Source organism: Cetorhinus maximus, chromosome 1 (assembly GCF_964194155.1).
Source record: "Cetorhinus maximus chromosome 1, sCetMax3.hap1.1, whole genome shotgun sequence".
Classification (NCBI taxonomy): Eukaryota; Metazoa; Chordata; class Chondrichthyes; order Lamniformes; family Cetorhinidae; genus Cetorhinus; species Cetorhinus maximus.
In genome coordinates this window covers 53,237,896-53,253,962 of record NC_135879.1, presented here as the reverse complement: position 1 = coordinate 53,253,962, position 16,067 = coordinate 53,237,896, and the positions used below count along the sequence as shown (strand labels likewise).

The following is a 16,067-nucleotide window of genomic DNA, read 5'->3' as shown; positions in this document are numbered from 1 at the left end:
ATAAGAATCACTGCTCACTGTTAACAAATGTGCTTGTGAAGATTTCTTCTGATTTTGATTTCTAGTGATATCCTAAACACACACTAAAAGAACATGTTTAAAGTTTCATTTGAAACATTGAAGTGGTACACTTGATGAATACAATTATAATGTTACTATTTATAGAGGTCAGGGGAATTCTAATCCCACAAAGAACATAGGGAGAAGAGTAAAAAATAAATAATAAATAATTGAGCAAACAGATAAAGGAGTGGGGAGGGTTTCAAGTACTTGTGCAGAATCGCCTGCTCCTGTTGGCATCGGGCATCATGCGTGAGTGGACAACATGGCAGGAAGGCCAAAAATCGGTTGTACACCTTCGTGAAACATGGTTGCAACCATTTGCTCCGCCCATCAATGGCAGGCCGCACTGCCTGCCGCCGGGCATCAGGAACCTCATTGTAATACAAATGCATATCATTATAAACCCAGCTCACCGGAATCATCCCACCACGCTGGACCATCCAAGCACATCAGGGTGATTGCACGCTGACATGTTTCACAACAGCATATATAAGGCATGCATTTGGCAAGCTGCACTTCAAGGAGAACTCGGAGGTGAGTACACAGTAACATTTGTGCAGCGCTCGCGAGGGTCACCTGTTGGAACTCAAGGTTGAGGCGCCGTGCATTCAGGCGAGAGCACAGGCAAGTCGCTTTTTCCCGGCTGGCTGACAGTACGGTACAGGGGTAAGGGCTGCCCTGCGGCTGGGGCATGTTGGGATGGGAGGGGGGCAAGGGCAGCACTCCGATTGTGGCCAGTTGGCGGAGGTGGCATGGGCATCACTCTGGTTGGTGGTAGTGCACAAGCTCGTGGGTGGGTGTTGGGGCGGTGGGGGGGAGGGAAGTGGCCATGTATCAGGGAAACCTTGTATAAAGAGATCATTCCTCTGCAGCTGAGGCAGTTCAGACACAGCCACATTGACATGTGTGGAGTTGGGCCTCTAGCTTCTCTGCCCACTCAAGCAACGCAGAGGCTGAAAGTGTCACCAAATGCTCCAGAGCTTTTCACCCCTTGGGCACAGACTGCAAACTAATGAGCATTTAAGTGGACTGCAGAACAGTTGTGCGACTGGGCACATTGTACAATCTCCTTACTAAAGCTGGCCATGGAGCAGTCACTGGTGGAGGTGCTCACAGCCCCTTGCAATGTCATTATCCCAGTTTGGACCAGTCTCCCCCATGGTTCAAGCTAACAGTGCAGCCTTGCAGTGCGGGTTAGGAGAATGTCTGCTTCTGAGCTGAGAGCACAGCATGCAGTCCAATGGGCAAAGCTGCTGCCAATCATTCAGGTGGAGTGGGGCGGAGATGGGTGAGGTTTCAGGCAGCCATGCAGCGCACTAAACAATGGACATCAAGTGGTTGCCAGCATTCTGCAGGATGCATTAAGGGGCCTTCAGACTTAACCAAGAGAAGTTCTCAGTTTACCCAAGCTAACCCACGCATCTCTCTTTCAACCTGCAGGAGGAATACATCAGGAGCATGGAGCCTGGTGACCTAGCTGTATGCCTCATGACATACAGAGAATGGAGATGAAGGAGAAGAGAGCGACGGAGGTGAATGGCTGGACAGAGGGAGGAGCAGCACCCTCAGGAAGAAGGGGCGGCTGGGGCTCCTACACAGGCCGTGAAGAGCCTAGCTAGACTCAGGGTCTTTAAACGCCGCCTTTCATTCCTGCAGGTGACGGAGAACCGTTGTTGCCAAAGATTATGCATGTCTAGGGAACTGGTCGCTCACATCATCCAGTTGCTGCAGGATTTGGCATCACAGGGACTGGAGTGCATCCACTGCCTGTGGCCGTGAAAGTGACTCAATTTTTATGCCAGTGGCTCCTTTCAGGACTGCTCAGGCGACCTCTGTGGGATTTCACAAGCCTCCACCCACAAATGCATCCATGAGGTCACAGACGCCACCTTTGTGAAGGCACACAGCTTTATGCATTTCGCCCATGACAAGGAAAGACAATAGCACTGGGATTTGCCCAGATCTCAGGTTTCCCTACAGGTGCAGGGTGCCACTAATTGCACTCACATGGCACTCAGATCTCTGTTGCAACAAGCGATCAATTATGTCAACAGCAAGGGCTTCCATTCGCTGAATGTACAGCTGGTGTGTGGCCACCACAAATGCATCCTGCAGGTCTGCACATGGTTTCCAGGGAGTGTCCATGATTCCTACATTCTCAGTAGGTCTCAGATCCCTGACATCTTTCAGGGTCCAGGACTACCTGCACTGGACGTGGCAAATGTAAGCTGTGCGGCGGCCTCAGACTGCAGCAGAGAGAAGGTACAATGAGGCTCAATCTTCAACTCACACCTTGCTGGAGCAAACCAGGATGTTGAAAATGAGGTTCTGGTGCCTGGACCGGTCTGGTAGTGCTCTGCAATACAGTTCACAGAGGGTGTCACGCATCGTGGTCACCTGCTGCATCTTTCACAACCTGGCACTGCAACAGGGACAGGAGCTGGCTGTGGAGGAGATGGAAGAGCTGGACGTCTTCTCCGATGAGGAGGACGTCAATGGGGATGAAGGTGAGGAGGCCCTCGAAGGCAACAATGATGGGGTTGAGGCCATCGCACTAGCCATACGAGGCAGGCGCACTCAGGCGACCCTCATAGCTGCTAGATTTGTGGAGAATGATGATGAAATGCAGTAAGAAGGCAGCATAGATCTTCACGTTGTGTCTGTGAACGTTTGACTCCAGTCTGGCTGAGGGCAGCAATAAGGCTCCTGTCATAGAGATGCAGGAGAGACCCTAGTAGTTGCTAGATTCAAGGAGGATAATGGTAACATGTAGTGAGGACACCCCATAGATCTTCACATAGCCTCTGTGAATGCCTGACTTCTGTCTGGCTGAGGGCAGCTTGCTTGTGCTTTGTGATCAGGGTCATATCATGGAGACATAGCCGTAAAACTTTAAATGCATCTGATCCTTTGTCAGCCTTCAGCACCTGAGACCTTCAGGAGCAGTGTCATTGCTCACAGATGCTGAAGAGATGGGGGCCAGCCCCACCTTAAAGGTGCTGAGAGCACACAGATAGAATGACGGAACTCTGTGACACCTGCCCACAACATTCTGGCAGCAATGACCAGCACAGCCGAGGTTCACGCATCAGTAATGTGTCCAGGGAGTATGAGCCGAGGTTCACGCATCAGTAATGTGTCCAGGGAGTATGAGGCCGGTCCATCATTTTGGTCTGAAGGCTGCACAGAGCACAGGGAAAAGGCCCTGGACTCAGACACCTGGCTTTATCTTGTGCAGGAATCAAGATTTCACATGTGAGTGACACGAGCACTGCTCGCCATAACCAGCAGCCATAGGCAAGGAGACATTCTTGGGAGTTTATTTATAATAGTGAACATTATGTACAAGTGATTAACACCCATGCCCAGGCTGTGTAACTACATCTTCTTAACCTTCCTAAACCTGCTGCTACATCTTGGTGCTCACCAACATCCACAGTGGAGGTGGAGGCAGCCTGCTGACTGCTTCTGTGATGACCTTGATGGGCGTCCTTGGGGGGGACGAGACCTGGAGGGCCCTGGCTTGCTTTCGGGGTCCTGCTGTGTGACAGTGGCACCCTCCTCGGCCTGTGGAGCTGGAGGTGCTATGGACACAGGAAGAAGCGATTAGGATGTGCTGGACACTCCTGGAGTCACCTGGGCGGATGGCCCCGGGGCGTGCACCTACTGATCCTCCTCCCTATGGGTGCCCAAGGGCTCCTGGCTGACTCTTTGAGGAAAAAGGGGAATCTGGAGTGAAATCGAGCTGCCCGACACCCCTCTCGCGTTGACACTGTTGGAGGCCAACTATGGCGTCAGCGATGGAGCTCAGCCCGTGCAGCAGTGCAGGAGCGATGTCCTAGATCAAGGTCTCCATGGCGGCCACTGTCCTACCAATGTTGGCAGTGCATTGGCATGCTAGAGCTATCACCTCAGCCTGAAGGCAAACAGACTCCTCCATCGTGTCTAGCAATCTGAGGAGTGCAGCAGACATCCCTTCCTGTTGTTCCCGAGCTTGCCTTTGTAGCTCCAGAAACTGTGACATGACCGAGTCTAGAGACCTGCCTTCTGACTCAGATTTATGGCATCCAGAAGTCCTCCGAGTGCCGGGGACCTGGGAAGTCCCTGCCGCTGCCTGCTGTGGATCAGAAAGTGCGATGTGCTCACCAGATTGTGATCCCGAGGCTAGTCTAGAGCTAAGTCCCACTGAGTCGTGTGTCTCTGCGCTGGTGGAGGGTGTGGGTGAGTGCTGTGATGGGTTTTCAATTGGGGTTTCAGCAGATTCTTCTTCCGAGGTGTCTTTGGGGCTTGAATCAAGGACCTGGGTCATGGATTCCCTTAGCTGTTTCCTAGATGTGCCTGCAAAAAAGATAATTAGTACATGGCAGTTGCCTGTGAAAGAGGACACATCACTCACAGCATGGTTGTCTGATGGATGTTGCACTGCTGGATGTTCACTTGGTAGGGCACCGCTGACCTCACCATCAGCACAGGACCGGTCCAGATCTTCTCCAGTCAGCTTTATGACTTTATTTTCAAAACCTGTTGGAACCTTGATGTCGGGCACTCCTGCACAAGTTTGCAACCTCTCCCTCTTGTTGTGTGCCAGCTTGTCCTGCATGAATAGAGATGGAGACAGTGTAAGCAGGATGCCTTCCAGGCTATATGATAATTATGCCTGGCATGTGTAGGTGGTGAGTGGTCCCATGGATGGGATGAAGACAATGACGGTGTGTGTGAGAGAGTGAATGGTGATATCCCTTGAACTGCCAGTGAGTGAGGGCCCTGTGGATGTGTGATGGGTTTGTGAGTGTGTGAGTTGGAGTGATGAGCAAAGTGGCTTACCCTGGTGGAACGGAGGGGATCATTCATCCTTTTTCAGCACTGGGTGGCTGTCCTCTTTTGCAGGGCATTGGCACTGACCACTGCTGCCACCACCTCCCAAGCCGAATTGGTGATTTTGCCGCCCCTCCTGCGGCCAGAGTGGTGGTAGAGGACATCACGGCGGGCCTCTGCTGTGTCCAAAAGGTGTTCCTGGGATGTGTCACTGATTTGGGGGCTACAGTCTTCTTGCCTTTCAGGGCCACATCTTCTGTGCAGTAGCCCTGGGCTGGAGCACTGAGAGCTGTGCAAATGGCTGCACTTTAAATATGGCACCTGGTGTAATGAAGCGACAAGGTGATGGCATGGCGGGCTAATGACAGCCCGCTTGCCATTGAAACGGCATGTTTCCCAGGAATGCATGATTAATGAGGCGGGATAGGGACAATAAGGTGTGAGAAGCCTCCGTTGCGGCTGATGGGTAAAACATTCTTTTTCCCGCTTGTTACCGCACTTGTGCAAATCTGGGATGATTCCATCCCTTGTACCATTTTAACTATGGCTATTGATTTCAATTGATTATCCTCTATGCTTCATAATACAATACAGGGGTAGCAGTATATGGGAATGTAGTCTGACTGGCTGAGTTGTCAGGCGTGGCTTACATATGTAGTATTATACTTAGTGTGACATAGACTATAAACTGTGTGGAATGGCTTTACTCAGTCCCAGGTTTTCTTTTGCTGATGGTATCCATGACCTGTGTCATTGTTAGATGTTGTTGCTCACACTGAAATTACACACAGACAAAAGGCTGAAACTCACCTCCTTTATTTAGCCCACTTCACTTAAAATAATGCCAACACCTCAGCTAAAATTAGAGATGCATTTTATAGAAGTGAGTTAAGCATTTGATGGTTAACATTCTGTTGTGTAATTTAATTGCCTGAAAGAGTGCAAATGTGAATATTGTAAGTTTTTATCTTTCTTTTTACTACTAATCATCTCCTCTCCTGAATGTCTCCTGCAGATCTTGACTCCTTGATGGGTATGGCTCCAGTAGCACCAGGTCATTCTTCATGTGTGAATGGACAATGCCCCTCCTCAGGCTGTTCAGGCACAAGGCCATCACAGCTTAGCCTGATCCGAAGACTTCCAGCCAAGGGTTGCTGGATAGTAATGAGAAGTCGGGGGCCGTGGCTATTGTTTCCCTCCATAAGGCAGGGGGAGGCAATGGCATAGTGGTATTGTCGCTGGACTATTAATCCAGAGAGCCAGGGTAATGCTCTGGGGACCCGGGTTACCATGGCAGATGGTGGAATTTGAATTCAATAAAAATCTGGAATTAAAAGTATAATGATGACCATGAAACCATTGTCAATTGTTGTTAAAAACCCATCTAGTTCACTAATGTCCTTTAGGGAAGGAAATCTGTCGTCCTTACTTGGTCTGGCCTACATGTGACTCAAGACACATAGCAATGTGCTTGACTCTTATCTGCCCTCTGAAGTGGCCTAGCAAGCTACTCATTTGTAACAAACCGCTACAAAGTCACAAAAAAATGAAACCAGACGGACTGCCCGTCTTCGACCGAGGCACCGGAAACAACAATGGAAATCACAGCCCTGTCGACCCTGCAAAGTCCTCCTTACTAACATCTGGGGGCTAGTGCCAGAATTGGGAGAGCTGTCTCACAGACTAGTCAAGCAACAGCCTAACATAGTCATCTTCACAGAATCATACCTTACAGATAATGTCCCAGAGACCGCCATCCCCATCCCTGGGTATGTTCTGTCCCACCGGCAGGACAGACCCAGCAGAGGTGGCAGCATAGCGGTATACAGTCGGGAGGGAATTTCCCTGGGAGTCCTCAACATCAACTCCTCACCCCATGAATTCTCATGGCATCAGGTCAAATATGGGCAAGGAAACCTCATGTTGATTACCACGTACCGCCCTCCCTCAGCTGATGAATCAGTGCTCCTCCATGTTGAACACCACTTGGAGGAAGCACTGAAGGTGGCAAGAGCGTAGAATGTACTCTTCAATGTCCATCACCTAGACTGGATCGGTAGCACCGCTAATGACGGAGCTGGCCAAGTACTAAACGACATAGCTGCTAGACTGAGGTCAGCGGCAGGTGGTGAGGGAACCAACAAGAGGGAAAAACAAACGTGACCTCATCCTCACCAGCCTGCCACAGATTCACCTGCCCCTGACAATATCGGTAGGAGTGACCACCACAGTCATCGTAGAGACCAAGTCCCGCATTCACATTGAGGATACCCTCCATTGTGTTGTGTGGCACTACCACCGTGCTAAATGGGATAGATTTCGAACAGATCTAGCAACTCAAGACAGGGCATCCATGAGGTGCTGTGGGCCATCAGCAGCAGAAGAATTGTACTCGAATATAATCTGTAACCTCATGGCCTGGCATATCCCCCAATCTACCATTACCATCAAGCCAGGGGATCAACCCTGGTTCATTGAAGAGTGCAGGAGGGCATGCCAGGAGCAGCAACAGGCATACGTAAAAATGAGCTGTCAACCTGGTGAAACTATAACACAGAACTACTTGCGTGCCAAACAGCATAAGCAGCAAGTGATAGACAGGGCTAAGCGATCCCACAACCAACGGATCAGATCTAAGCTCTGCAGTCCTGCTACATCCAGTCGTGGACAGTCGTGGTGAACGATTAAACAACCCACTGGAGGAGGAGGCTCCACAAATATCCTCAATGATGGAGGAGCCCAGCACATCAGTGCAAAAGAAAAGGCTGAAGCATTTGCAACAATCTTCAGCCAGAAGTGCCGAGTGAAATGATCCATCTCGGCCTCCTCCGGAGGTCCCCAGCATCACAGATGCCAGTCTCAAGCCAATTCAATTCACTCCACGTGATATCAAGAAACGGCTGAAGGCACTAGCTGAAGGCAAGGCTATGGGCCCTGACAATATTCCAGGAATAGTACTGAAGACTTGTGCTCCAAAACTTCCCATGCCCCTAGCCAATCTAGTACAGCTACAACACTGGCATCTACCCGACTATGTGGAAAATTACCCAGGTATGTCCTGTACACAAAAAACAGGACAAATCCAACCCGGCCAATTACCACCCATCAGTCTACCCGCCATCATCAATAAAGTAATGGAAGGGGTCATCAACAGTGCTATCAAGTGGCACTTGCTTAGCAATAACCTGCTCACTGATGCCTAGTTTGGGTTCCGATAGGGCCAGTCAGCTCCTGACCTCATTGCAGCCTTGGTTCAAACATGGACAAAAGAGCTGAACTCCCGAGGTGAGGTGAGAGTGACTGTCCTTGACATCAAGGCAGCATTTGACCGAGTGTGGCATCAAGGAGCCTTAGCAAAACTGGAGTCAATGGGAATCAGGGGGAAAATGTACCGCTGGTTGGAGTCATACCTAGCACAAAGGAAGATGGTTGTGGATGTTGGAGGTCGGTCATCTCAGTTCCAGGACATCACTGCAGGAGTTCATCAGGGTAGTGTCCTCTGCCCTACCATCTTCAGCTGCTTCATCAATCACCTTCCTTCCATCATAAAGTCAGAAATGGGGATGTTCGCTGATGATTGCACAATGTTCAGCACCATTTGTGACTCCTCAGATATTGAAGCTGCCCATGTCCAAATGCAGCAAGACCTGGACAATATCCAGGCTTGGGCTGACAAGTGGCAAGTAACATTCGCACCACACAAGTATCAGGCAATAACCATCTCCAACAAGAGAGAATCTAACCATCGCTCCTTGATGTTCAATGGCATTACCATCACTGAATCTCCTACAATTAACATCCTGGGGTTTACCATTGACCAGAAGCTGAACTGGACCAGCCATATAAATATTGTGGCTACAAAAGCAGGTCAGAGGCTAGGAATCACGCAGTGAGTAACCCACCTCCTGACTCCCCAAAGCCTGTCCACCATCTACAAGGCACAAGTCAGGAGTGTGATGGAATACTCTCCGCTTGCCTGAATGAGTGCAGCTCCCACAACACTGAAGAAGCTGGACACTGTCCAGGTAAAGGCAGCCCGCTTGATTGGCACCACATCCACAAACATTCACTCCCTCCACCACCGATGCACAATAGCAGCAGTGTGTACCATCTACAAGATGCACTGCAGGAATTCATCAAGGCTCCTTTGACAGCACCTTCCAAACCCACAACTACTACCACTTAGAAGGACAAGGGCAGTCATTAGATGGGAAAACCACCACCTGGAAGCTCCCCTCTAAGTCACTCACTGTCCTGACTTGGAAATATATCACTGTTCCCTCACTGTCACTGGGTCAAAATCCTGGAACTCCCTTCCAAACGCACTATGGGTGTGCCTACACCACATGGACTGCAGCAGTTCAAGAAAACAGCTCACCACCACCTTCTCAAGAGCAATTAGGGATGGGCACTAAATGCTGGCCTGGCCAATGAAGCCCACATCCAATGAATGGATAAAAAAAAACAGAAGACAATTGTGGCACTCCTGCTGCCACCCTGGCAGAGATCAGTCAACTCAGTGTCAGGAAGATATAATAATTTTCATAATGTTATTGGAATTTATTGTAAAGCAGAGTCATAGTTGGGGTGTATGTGGTGTGTGTGGGTGTGTGTGACATAATTGAATTGAAGGCAGCTGGTCTGAAGGCTTTGATGTATCAGAAGATAAGCTAGGTTTGATATGTTAAGTAGGTAAACATGGGTGAAGTTTTAGAATGTAAGGTGTAAAGGGAACATTTGCATTTTTAAATAAACCAGACTAGCTTGAATTCAAAAGAGGGGGTGAAATGTTCCACCTAGCCAGGAGAAGTTAAGAAACCGTGTGTTTATTTTTCAAAAGATTACTGGTAAAATTGGTACTTTGATGGATTTTTATTATTAGAGAGGTAAAAGTCCAAAGACATAGTGAAACAATACGAATTTGCATTCAGAGGGGTAAATATGTATAAAGGAGAGAAGGCTGTGTGTAAAGGCAGGCATTCTAAGATCTAACAAGTGTGAAAAGCCTCCAGCATCTATGCCTCAGGCTGCTGTCTACAAGGAACGGAAGCTGAAAAAAACTCACTTTGAATTTGACTGTTAAGGGTATTGTGTGTTACTTTGCCTAGTCTTTAAAAACCTATGTATCTCACTCTTCCCTTAATGGAGGTGTAACTGGGGTTTAGATTAATTGGAGTATTTAGAAGTTATCATAGTAGTGATTTCTATGTATGTGCTTAAAATCACTCCTTCTATTAATAAAGGTTTAATTTAGTTTTGTGGGAAACCTATAAGAGTTAACGGCCTTTTTACTGAATTCACAGCCCGCATCTTGAAATAAGTACAAATTGCAAAAATAGTTGTGGCAGCTGTTTCAAGTTTCCCCTTGGAATTGGGCAGTTTTGCATCTACCATCCGCCTGTCATAACAAAAATCGGGGGCTCTTTGCAGGATATATTTGAGATTCCTTGGTTGGTTTGGAGTTGGTGAACCTTAAGGTTACATGTACGGGATGTGCTTTGAATTCAGGAGTTGACGTGAGGGATTTTAAGTAGTGAGACTGCAATATGGTTTTGGCTGTTGCTAAGACTTGTCTGGGAGTTGAAGTTATAAATTTGGCTGGTCTACAAAAGGTAAATAAAGTTAAGTTAAAGGAATTGGTGGATAAGTTAAATTGGGATTACCCGCAGGGACAAGGAAAGCAGGCATAATTGAAGGTATAGCACAGCATTTAAAGTTGGAAGTGTTACTTGACACTAATGAGACTTTAGTTAGAAATGAAGAAGCTTGAACTTGAACAACCAAAGGAAATTTTTAAAAAACTAGAGCTAAAGGAAAAGAAAAAGAAAGAGCAGAAAAAGAAAAAAAAAGGGCACTTCAAAGTGAACTGGCAGAAAGGCAGGAGAGAGAAAGAAAACACGAAAGGGAATTAGAAATGGCAGGGTTAGAAAAGGAGGAAAGAGAAAAAGAGAGAGAGAGGGAATTCCAGCTTAGAATGTTGACAGTTAAAAAGGAAACACCAGGAGTTGAGGAAGGACTTATTTCCAGATCAGAACCCAGTAGGGAGATATTTAAATTTATACAAGCTCTTCCAAAGTTTGAGGAAAGAGATGTTGAAGCATTCTTTATCTCATTTGAGAAGATAGCTAAACAGATGAAATGGCCACAGGAAAACTGGACATCGTTGTTACAATCCAGGTTGGTGGGTAGAGCACATGAGGTTTATGCTTCACTGTCAGCAGAAAGGTCAATGAACTATGATGTTGTTAAAAAAAAGTTATTTTGGGTGCACGAGTTGGTTCCTAAGTCATACAGTCAAAAATTTAGGAATATGAGAAAACAGACTGGGCAAACTTATGTTGAATTTGAGAGCATAAAACAAAGTAATTTTGACTGGTGGATGAATGCATTAAAGATAGAGACAACATATGCAGCTCTTAGAGAGGCAATTCTTTTGAAAGAAATTTAAAGATTCAATTCCTTCAGTAGTGGGAACTCGTGGAAGAACAGAGGATTGAAATGGTAAGACAAGCATCAGAGCTAGCTGATGATTATGAGTTAGTTCATAGAGCTAAACAATTTTTTTGTCACCTTTTTAAATCAGAGAAGAATAGAAAGTGGGATAGTGAAAGGAAGATGGGTAGTCAGGGAAGAGAAGAAGTAGGTGGAAATTCCCAGGAAGTTTTTTTCTCAAAATTAAAAGGAAAGTGCTGAGGGAAGAGGTGACACTTGAAAATTTAGGTGTTTTCATTGTAATAAAGTTGGACACTCGAAGTCAGCATGTTGGAATTTGCAGGGAAAATCTGTTGGAATTATTGAGGTACAGAAAAGTTCTGGAAGTAAAAGTACTGTGGGTTCTGAGGTTCAGGCACAGGAAAAAACCAATGGTTTGTGTACAGGTAAAACAGGAAGAATCAGTGATAGGTAAAGAAATGGGAATGTGTTCACAAGTTACCCAAGAGAATTCTGAGGAGCAGGTTGCAAAAAATGTTTAAAGATTTTGTGTGTGAAGGGAAAGTCTTTCCATGTGTACAGGGTGGAGTAGGTAAAGATGTTAAAATATTAAGGAACACAGGAGCTAGTCAATCCTTAATATCGTGCGATAGTGATATTAGTTGTTTAGATAGAGTACTGCAGGAACAGGTGATAATAAGTGCAGTTCATGGAGATGCTAAACCTATTCCATTGTGGGAGGTAAATTTAAAGAGTAAGTGGAAAACAGGTGATGTGATTGTTGGAGTAGTGGAATAATTGCCTATTGTCAGGGCTCTATTTATTTTGGGTAATGATATAGCTGATCACAGATCGCTATGGTAGTTGAGCAGCTTGTAGAAGTGTTTTCAACGGAAGTGTTGTAGAGAGAGCATCCTGGATTGATTCCAGATTGTGTGATAACAAGACCATAAGAACAGGAAGCTCAGAGGCAAAGAGAAGGTGTGGAAATCCAATTAGTTGACATTTTGTTTGATAAGGTTGCTGGGGGGGAAAGTGCTAGTTATGTTACCAGTACTGTGTGATTCATTAAAAGCAAGATTTAGTGGGCTTTACAGGGTTGAAAAGAATTTGAGTGAAGTAAATTATTTAATAAATGCTCCAGATAGAAGAGAGAAGCAGAGGGTGTGTCATGTAGATATGCCTAAAAAATACTTTGACAGGGAAGAGGGCCAAAAGGAGGCATTAGTGGTGGTAGATAATGAGGAAGAGGGAGAAATGCAGGATTCTGAAATTGAAAAGTCCAAAGACATAGTGGGCAGAAATTTGTCCTTGGTGGGCATGCAGGTCCCACCAGCTTGGTGGCGGGCAGACAGCCGACCCCCACCACCGAAACGGGGTCCACTACCATTTTAAGTGGGCGGGCCAATTAAGGCCTGCCCGACAGGAAGCGCTACGCGCTTCCTGTATGGGGGTTGGGGGGAGGGAATCCCCAGCTATCAAAGTGCGTTCTTTTGCTCATGCGCGCGTAAGAGCGCACTGCTCCCTGAGACTAAGTGCTGTCTCAGGGAGATTACTGACAGTCCAGAAAACTTTAAAAATAGAAAAATTAAAAATTTATTAACATGTCCCCCTCATGTGACAATGTCACACGAGATGGGACATGTTAATAAATATCACATAAAATGTATTAAAGTTTTTAAAAACGGACATGAAACCTCATCCCACCAGTGGATGAGGTTTCATGTATAATCAGAAGCCCACTGGGGCTCCTGGCCTGCCCGCCAGCCTTAAGGTTAGATGGGCAGGTCTTTAATTATCTTAATTACTCTGTCAATGACCTCAATTAGTTTAATTTTTTTTATTCATTGTTGGAAACCTCATCCTGCCTGTGGATGAAGTTTTGCAAAAAAATGCACAGGCCACCTGGCCTAATCGCCCGCCCAACAACTGTAAAGTTGGACTCTCATCCAACATTATCACCTGCTATTTCACACTCGGGCGTGTCATACTGAGCTGAAAATCCTGGCCTATGTGTCTCACTGTTGCCTTATCGGAGGTGTAACTGGAGATTAGATTAATTAGGGGATTTAGAAGTTATCATTGTTGTAATTTGTAGATCTATGTATGTGCTTAAATCATCTCTTCTATTAATAAAGTTTTAGTTTAGTTTTGTAAGAAACCTATAAGACTTGGTGGCCTTTTTACTGAATTCAAAGCCCACATCTTGAAATAAGTACAAATTGCAAAAATAGTTGTGGCAGCTGCTTCAAGTCTCCCTTTGGGATTTGGGCAGTTGGCATCTACCATCTACCTGCCATAACATCAGCAAAGGCTGGGGATTGACCTTGGTATGAGCTGGTTTGTATGTCTTAACTTACTGTTCATTAACCAGCTGAACTATGGGGGAGCTATGTGATTACTATAAGTTTAGCACAAAGTAATAGCTGATTTCTAGGAAAGAATATTGCCTACAATTGTAATACAAATGAGCTCAAGCTTGAATGTCTAAACATAACCTGAAAAATAATCTTGTTTTTTTTCTTCAAAAGATATATGTACGCCTAAGGAGGAGAAACAACATGATGGAGAAGATGAGAGAAAATAAATACAGGGCAGATGAAAACAGAAGAATCACTATTATGCTAATCTCTATTGTGGTAGCATTTGCAGTCTGCTGGCTGCCCCTCAACATCTTCAATGCTGTTTTTGATTGGAATTATGAGGCCATTAATAATTGCCATCACAATCTGGTTTTCTCCATATGTCATCTGGCAGCCATGCTGTCAACCTGTACAAACCCCATCTTTTACGGATTCCTCAATAAAAATTTTCAGAGGGACTTGCGTTCAATTCTCCACTACTGCAAATGTAGCCCCAGAGAAGAGGACTATGAAGCTATTGCCATGTCAACCATGCAGACGGAGATTTCCAAGAGCTCTCTGAAACAAACAACACAGATTGCTTGAGATGAATTGATTTCACAATCTTGCTCCAGCAGAATAAACAGCAAATGGTTCACCTGGCCTAAGCAACCAAATATCAGTAAGGATCATTCCATTATACACTGGCAAAAAGTTTCATACACAAATTATAAGTTTAAGGACTATTAGATTTTAGTAGAATTTTTAAATAAGAGATTCCTTCTAACTTGATTTTGGTCTATATTCCATTGGGAGTAAAACTGTCCTTGCTCTGAAGAAGACTTTACAAAAAAATAGCTAGAATGCAGAAACTTCACCATATGCAACTTCTAACTCTTTATTTGTTCTTGGGATAAGGGAGACTTGGACAAGGCCCCATTATATTGCCTATCTCTAGTTGCCCTCCAATAACTTTAGTTAAATGATATCTATGTTGCATGTGTTTTATTTTCAAAGTGTTTGAAAGCATAAAAGAACGTTGTCCACAATGCTGTTTGTTTCAACCAAATTATGAGAGGAAGAATGAAGTAGAAGCTTTTAGTTTTTCCGCTAGACGGGGTAGGGAACCAAAGGAGAAGCTATTTCATTCCATTCCCATGTGCCTCCAGCAGCAGAGAACTGGAAGGGTTGTATTTCTTTTGAGCAGACAATAGTCCATGATGGAAATCTAAAGGAGGAGAACGTTTTTTGAGAAAGCACTTCATTTTGCAACATGCTTTTCCTTTTGCAAGTTTGCTATTATAATGGACAAAGAAAAAATTGCAGTTTGTTCCAATAAGTTTTACAATTTTGTGTGATAACCATAGTCTCTTTGCTAGTAAATTGTATAATTATATTGTCAGTATTGTTATGTTGGTGTAAATGTGATGCATGACAACGTTTGGAAAGAAATTCTGTATCAGTCAATATTTTTCAATAAGAGCTAGTTAATAAGGGATAAATATACCACTGCCAGAACAAACCAGACTTAGAAACACACTGAAGCCAAATTAAAAAAAAGACTCACTAATGTCTGACAGTGAAATGGTGCCAAAGCATGATGCACCAAAATGAAGTTTATTTTGTTAAATTTATGTATGATTACAAGACTCATGGGTGGGTTGTTCTACAATATTATCTTATTGGAAAGTCTGTACATATTTGATGTTGATATATTGATGGGTGAAACTGTACAGGAATCAATGTTTTTTGATTGTATTACTAGAATTCTAGGAGACAGTTAAAAATACAGAGGGCGAAATCTATTGAAGATCCTGGGAGCGAGAAATGAGGCGGGCAGGGACAGGTAATTGTGTGGGAAGTGAGATGGCAGCTGTCCAATGGTGGGATGAAAATTGGGTAGGAAGTTGGCTGATTAAAGGTGGATTATGGTTCCTGATGACAAACAGAGGGAACCTTTATCTAATGCATTAGCATGTCATGCGTACTCATTAAGACACATAGTTGACTGATTGTACCTTTACAATTAAGTCAGCAGCAAACAGGTGCCTTCAGATTCATGACTGGTTAAAGGATTAAGTAGGAGCTGCTTTTCTTGTATGGGAAACTATTTTGGACTGGGGAATTGAGGCTGAGTGGTTGAATTGAGCTTAGATTGCATCTGTCCAGGGAGATTGTGCATGGCTATCCTAGGGAGGGAGGTCAGGTTGTGGTTGTCCTAAGAAGAGTGGGGGCAAGGCTGTGTAAGGAGGGAGGTGGCATCGTGGTGGCCCCAAGAAGGATGGTGGGGGGCAGAGGGAGAGGGCTGGATGACAGAGGGAAGGTCAATCTCTACCGCAGGCAGCTCAAGCATGGGCAAGATGGGCAATCAAGGGTGATTGACGGCAGGTCAATGGTGAGGTTGGGAGAGTAGAA

The 16,067-nt window shown here is 45.5% G+C and overlaps 1 protein-coding gene across 1 annotated transcript in view; it reads left to right on the top strand.

Moving 5' to 3' along the window:
- npy1r (neuropeptide Y receptor Y1) overlaps window positions 1–15,378 on the top strand; it is a 52,041-nt gene extending 36,663 nt beyond the window's left edge. The window contains exon 3 of the mRNA XM_078540742.1: window positions 13,842–15,378. Coding sequence (XP_078396868.1) covers window positions 13,842–14,258 — 417 coding nt within the window. The 3' untranslated portion in view covers window positions 14,259–15,378. The remainder of the gene's footprint in view (window positions 1–13,841) is intronic.
- The last annotated feature ends 689 nt before the right edge of the window (window positions 15,379–16,067 follow it).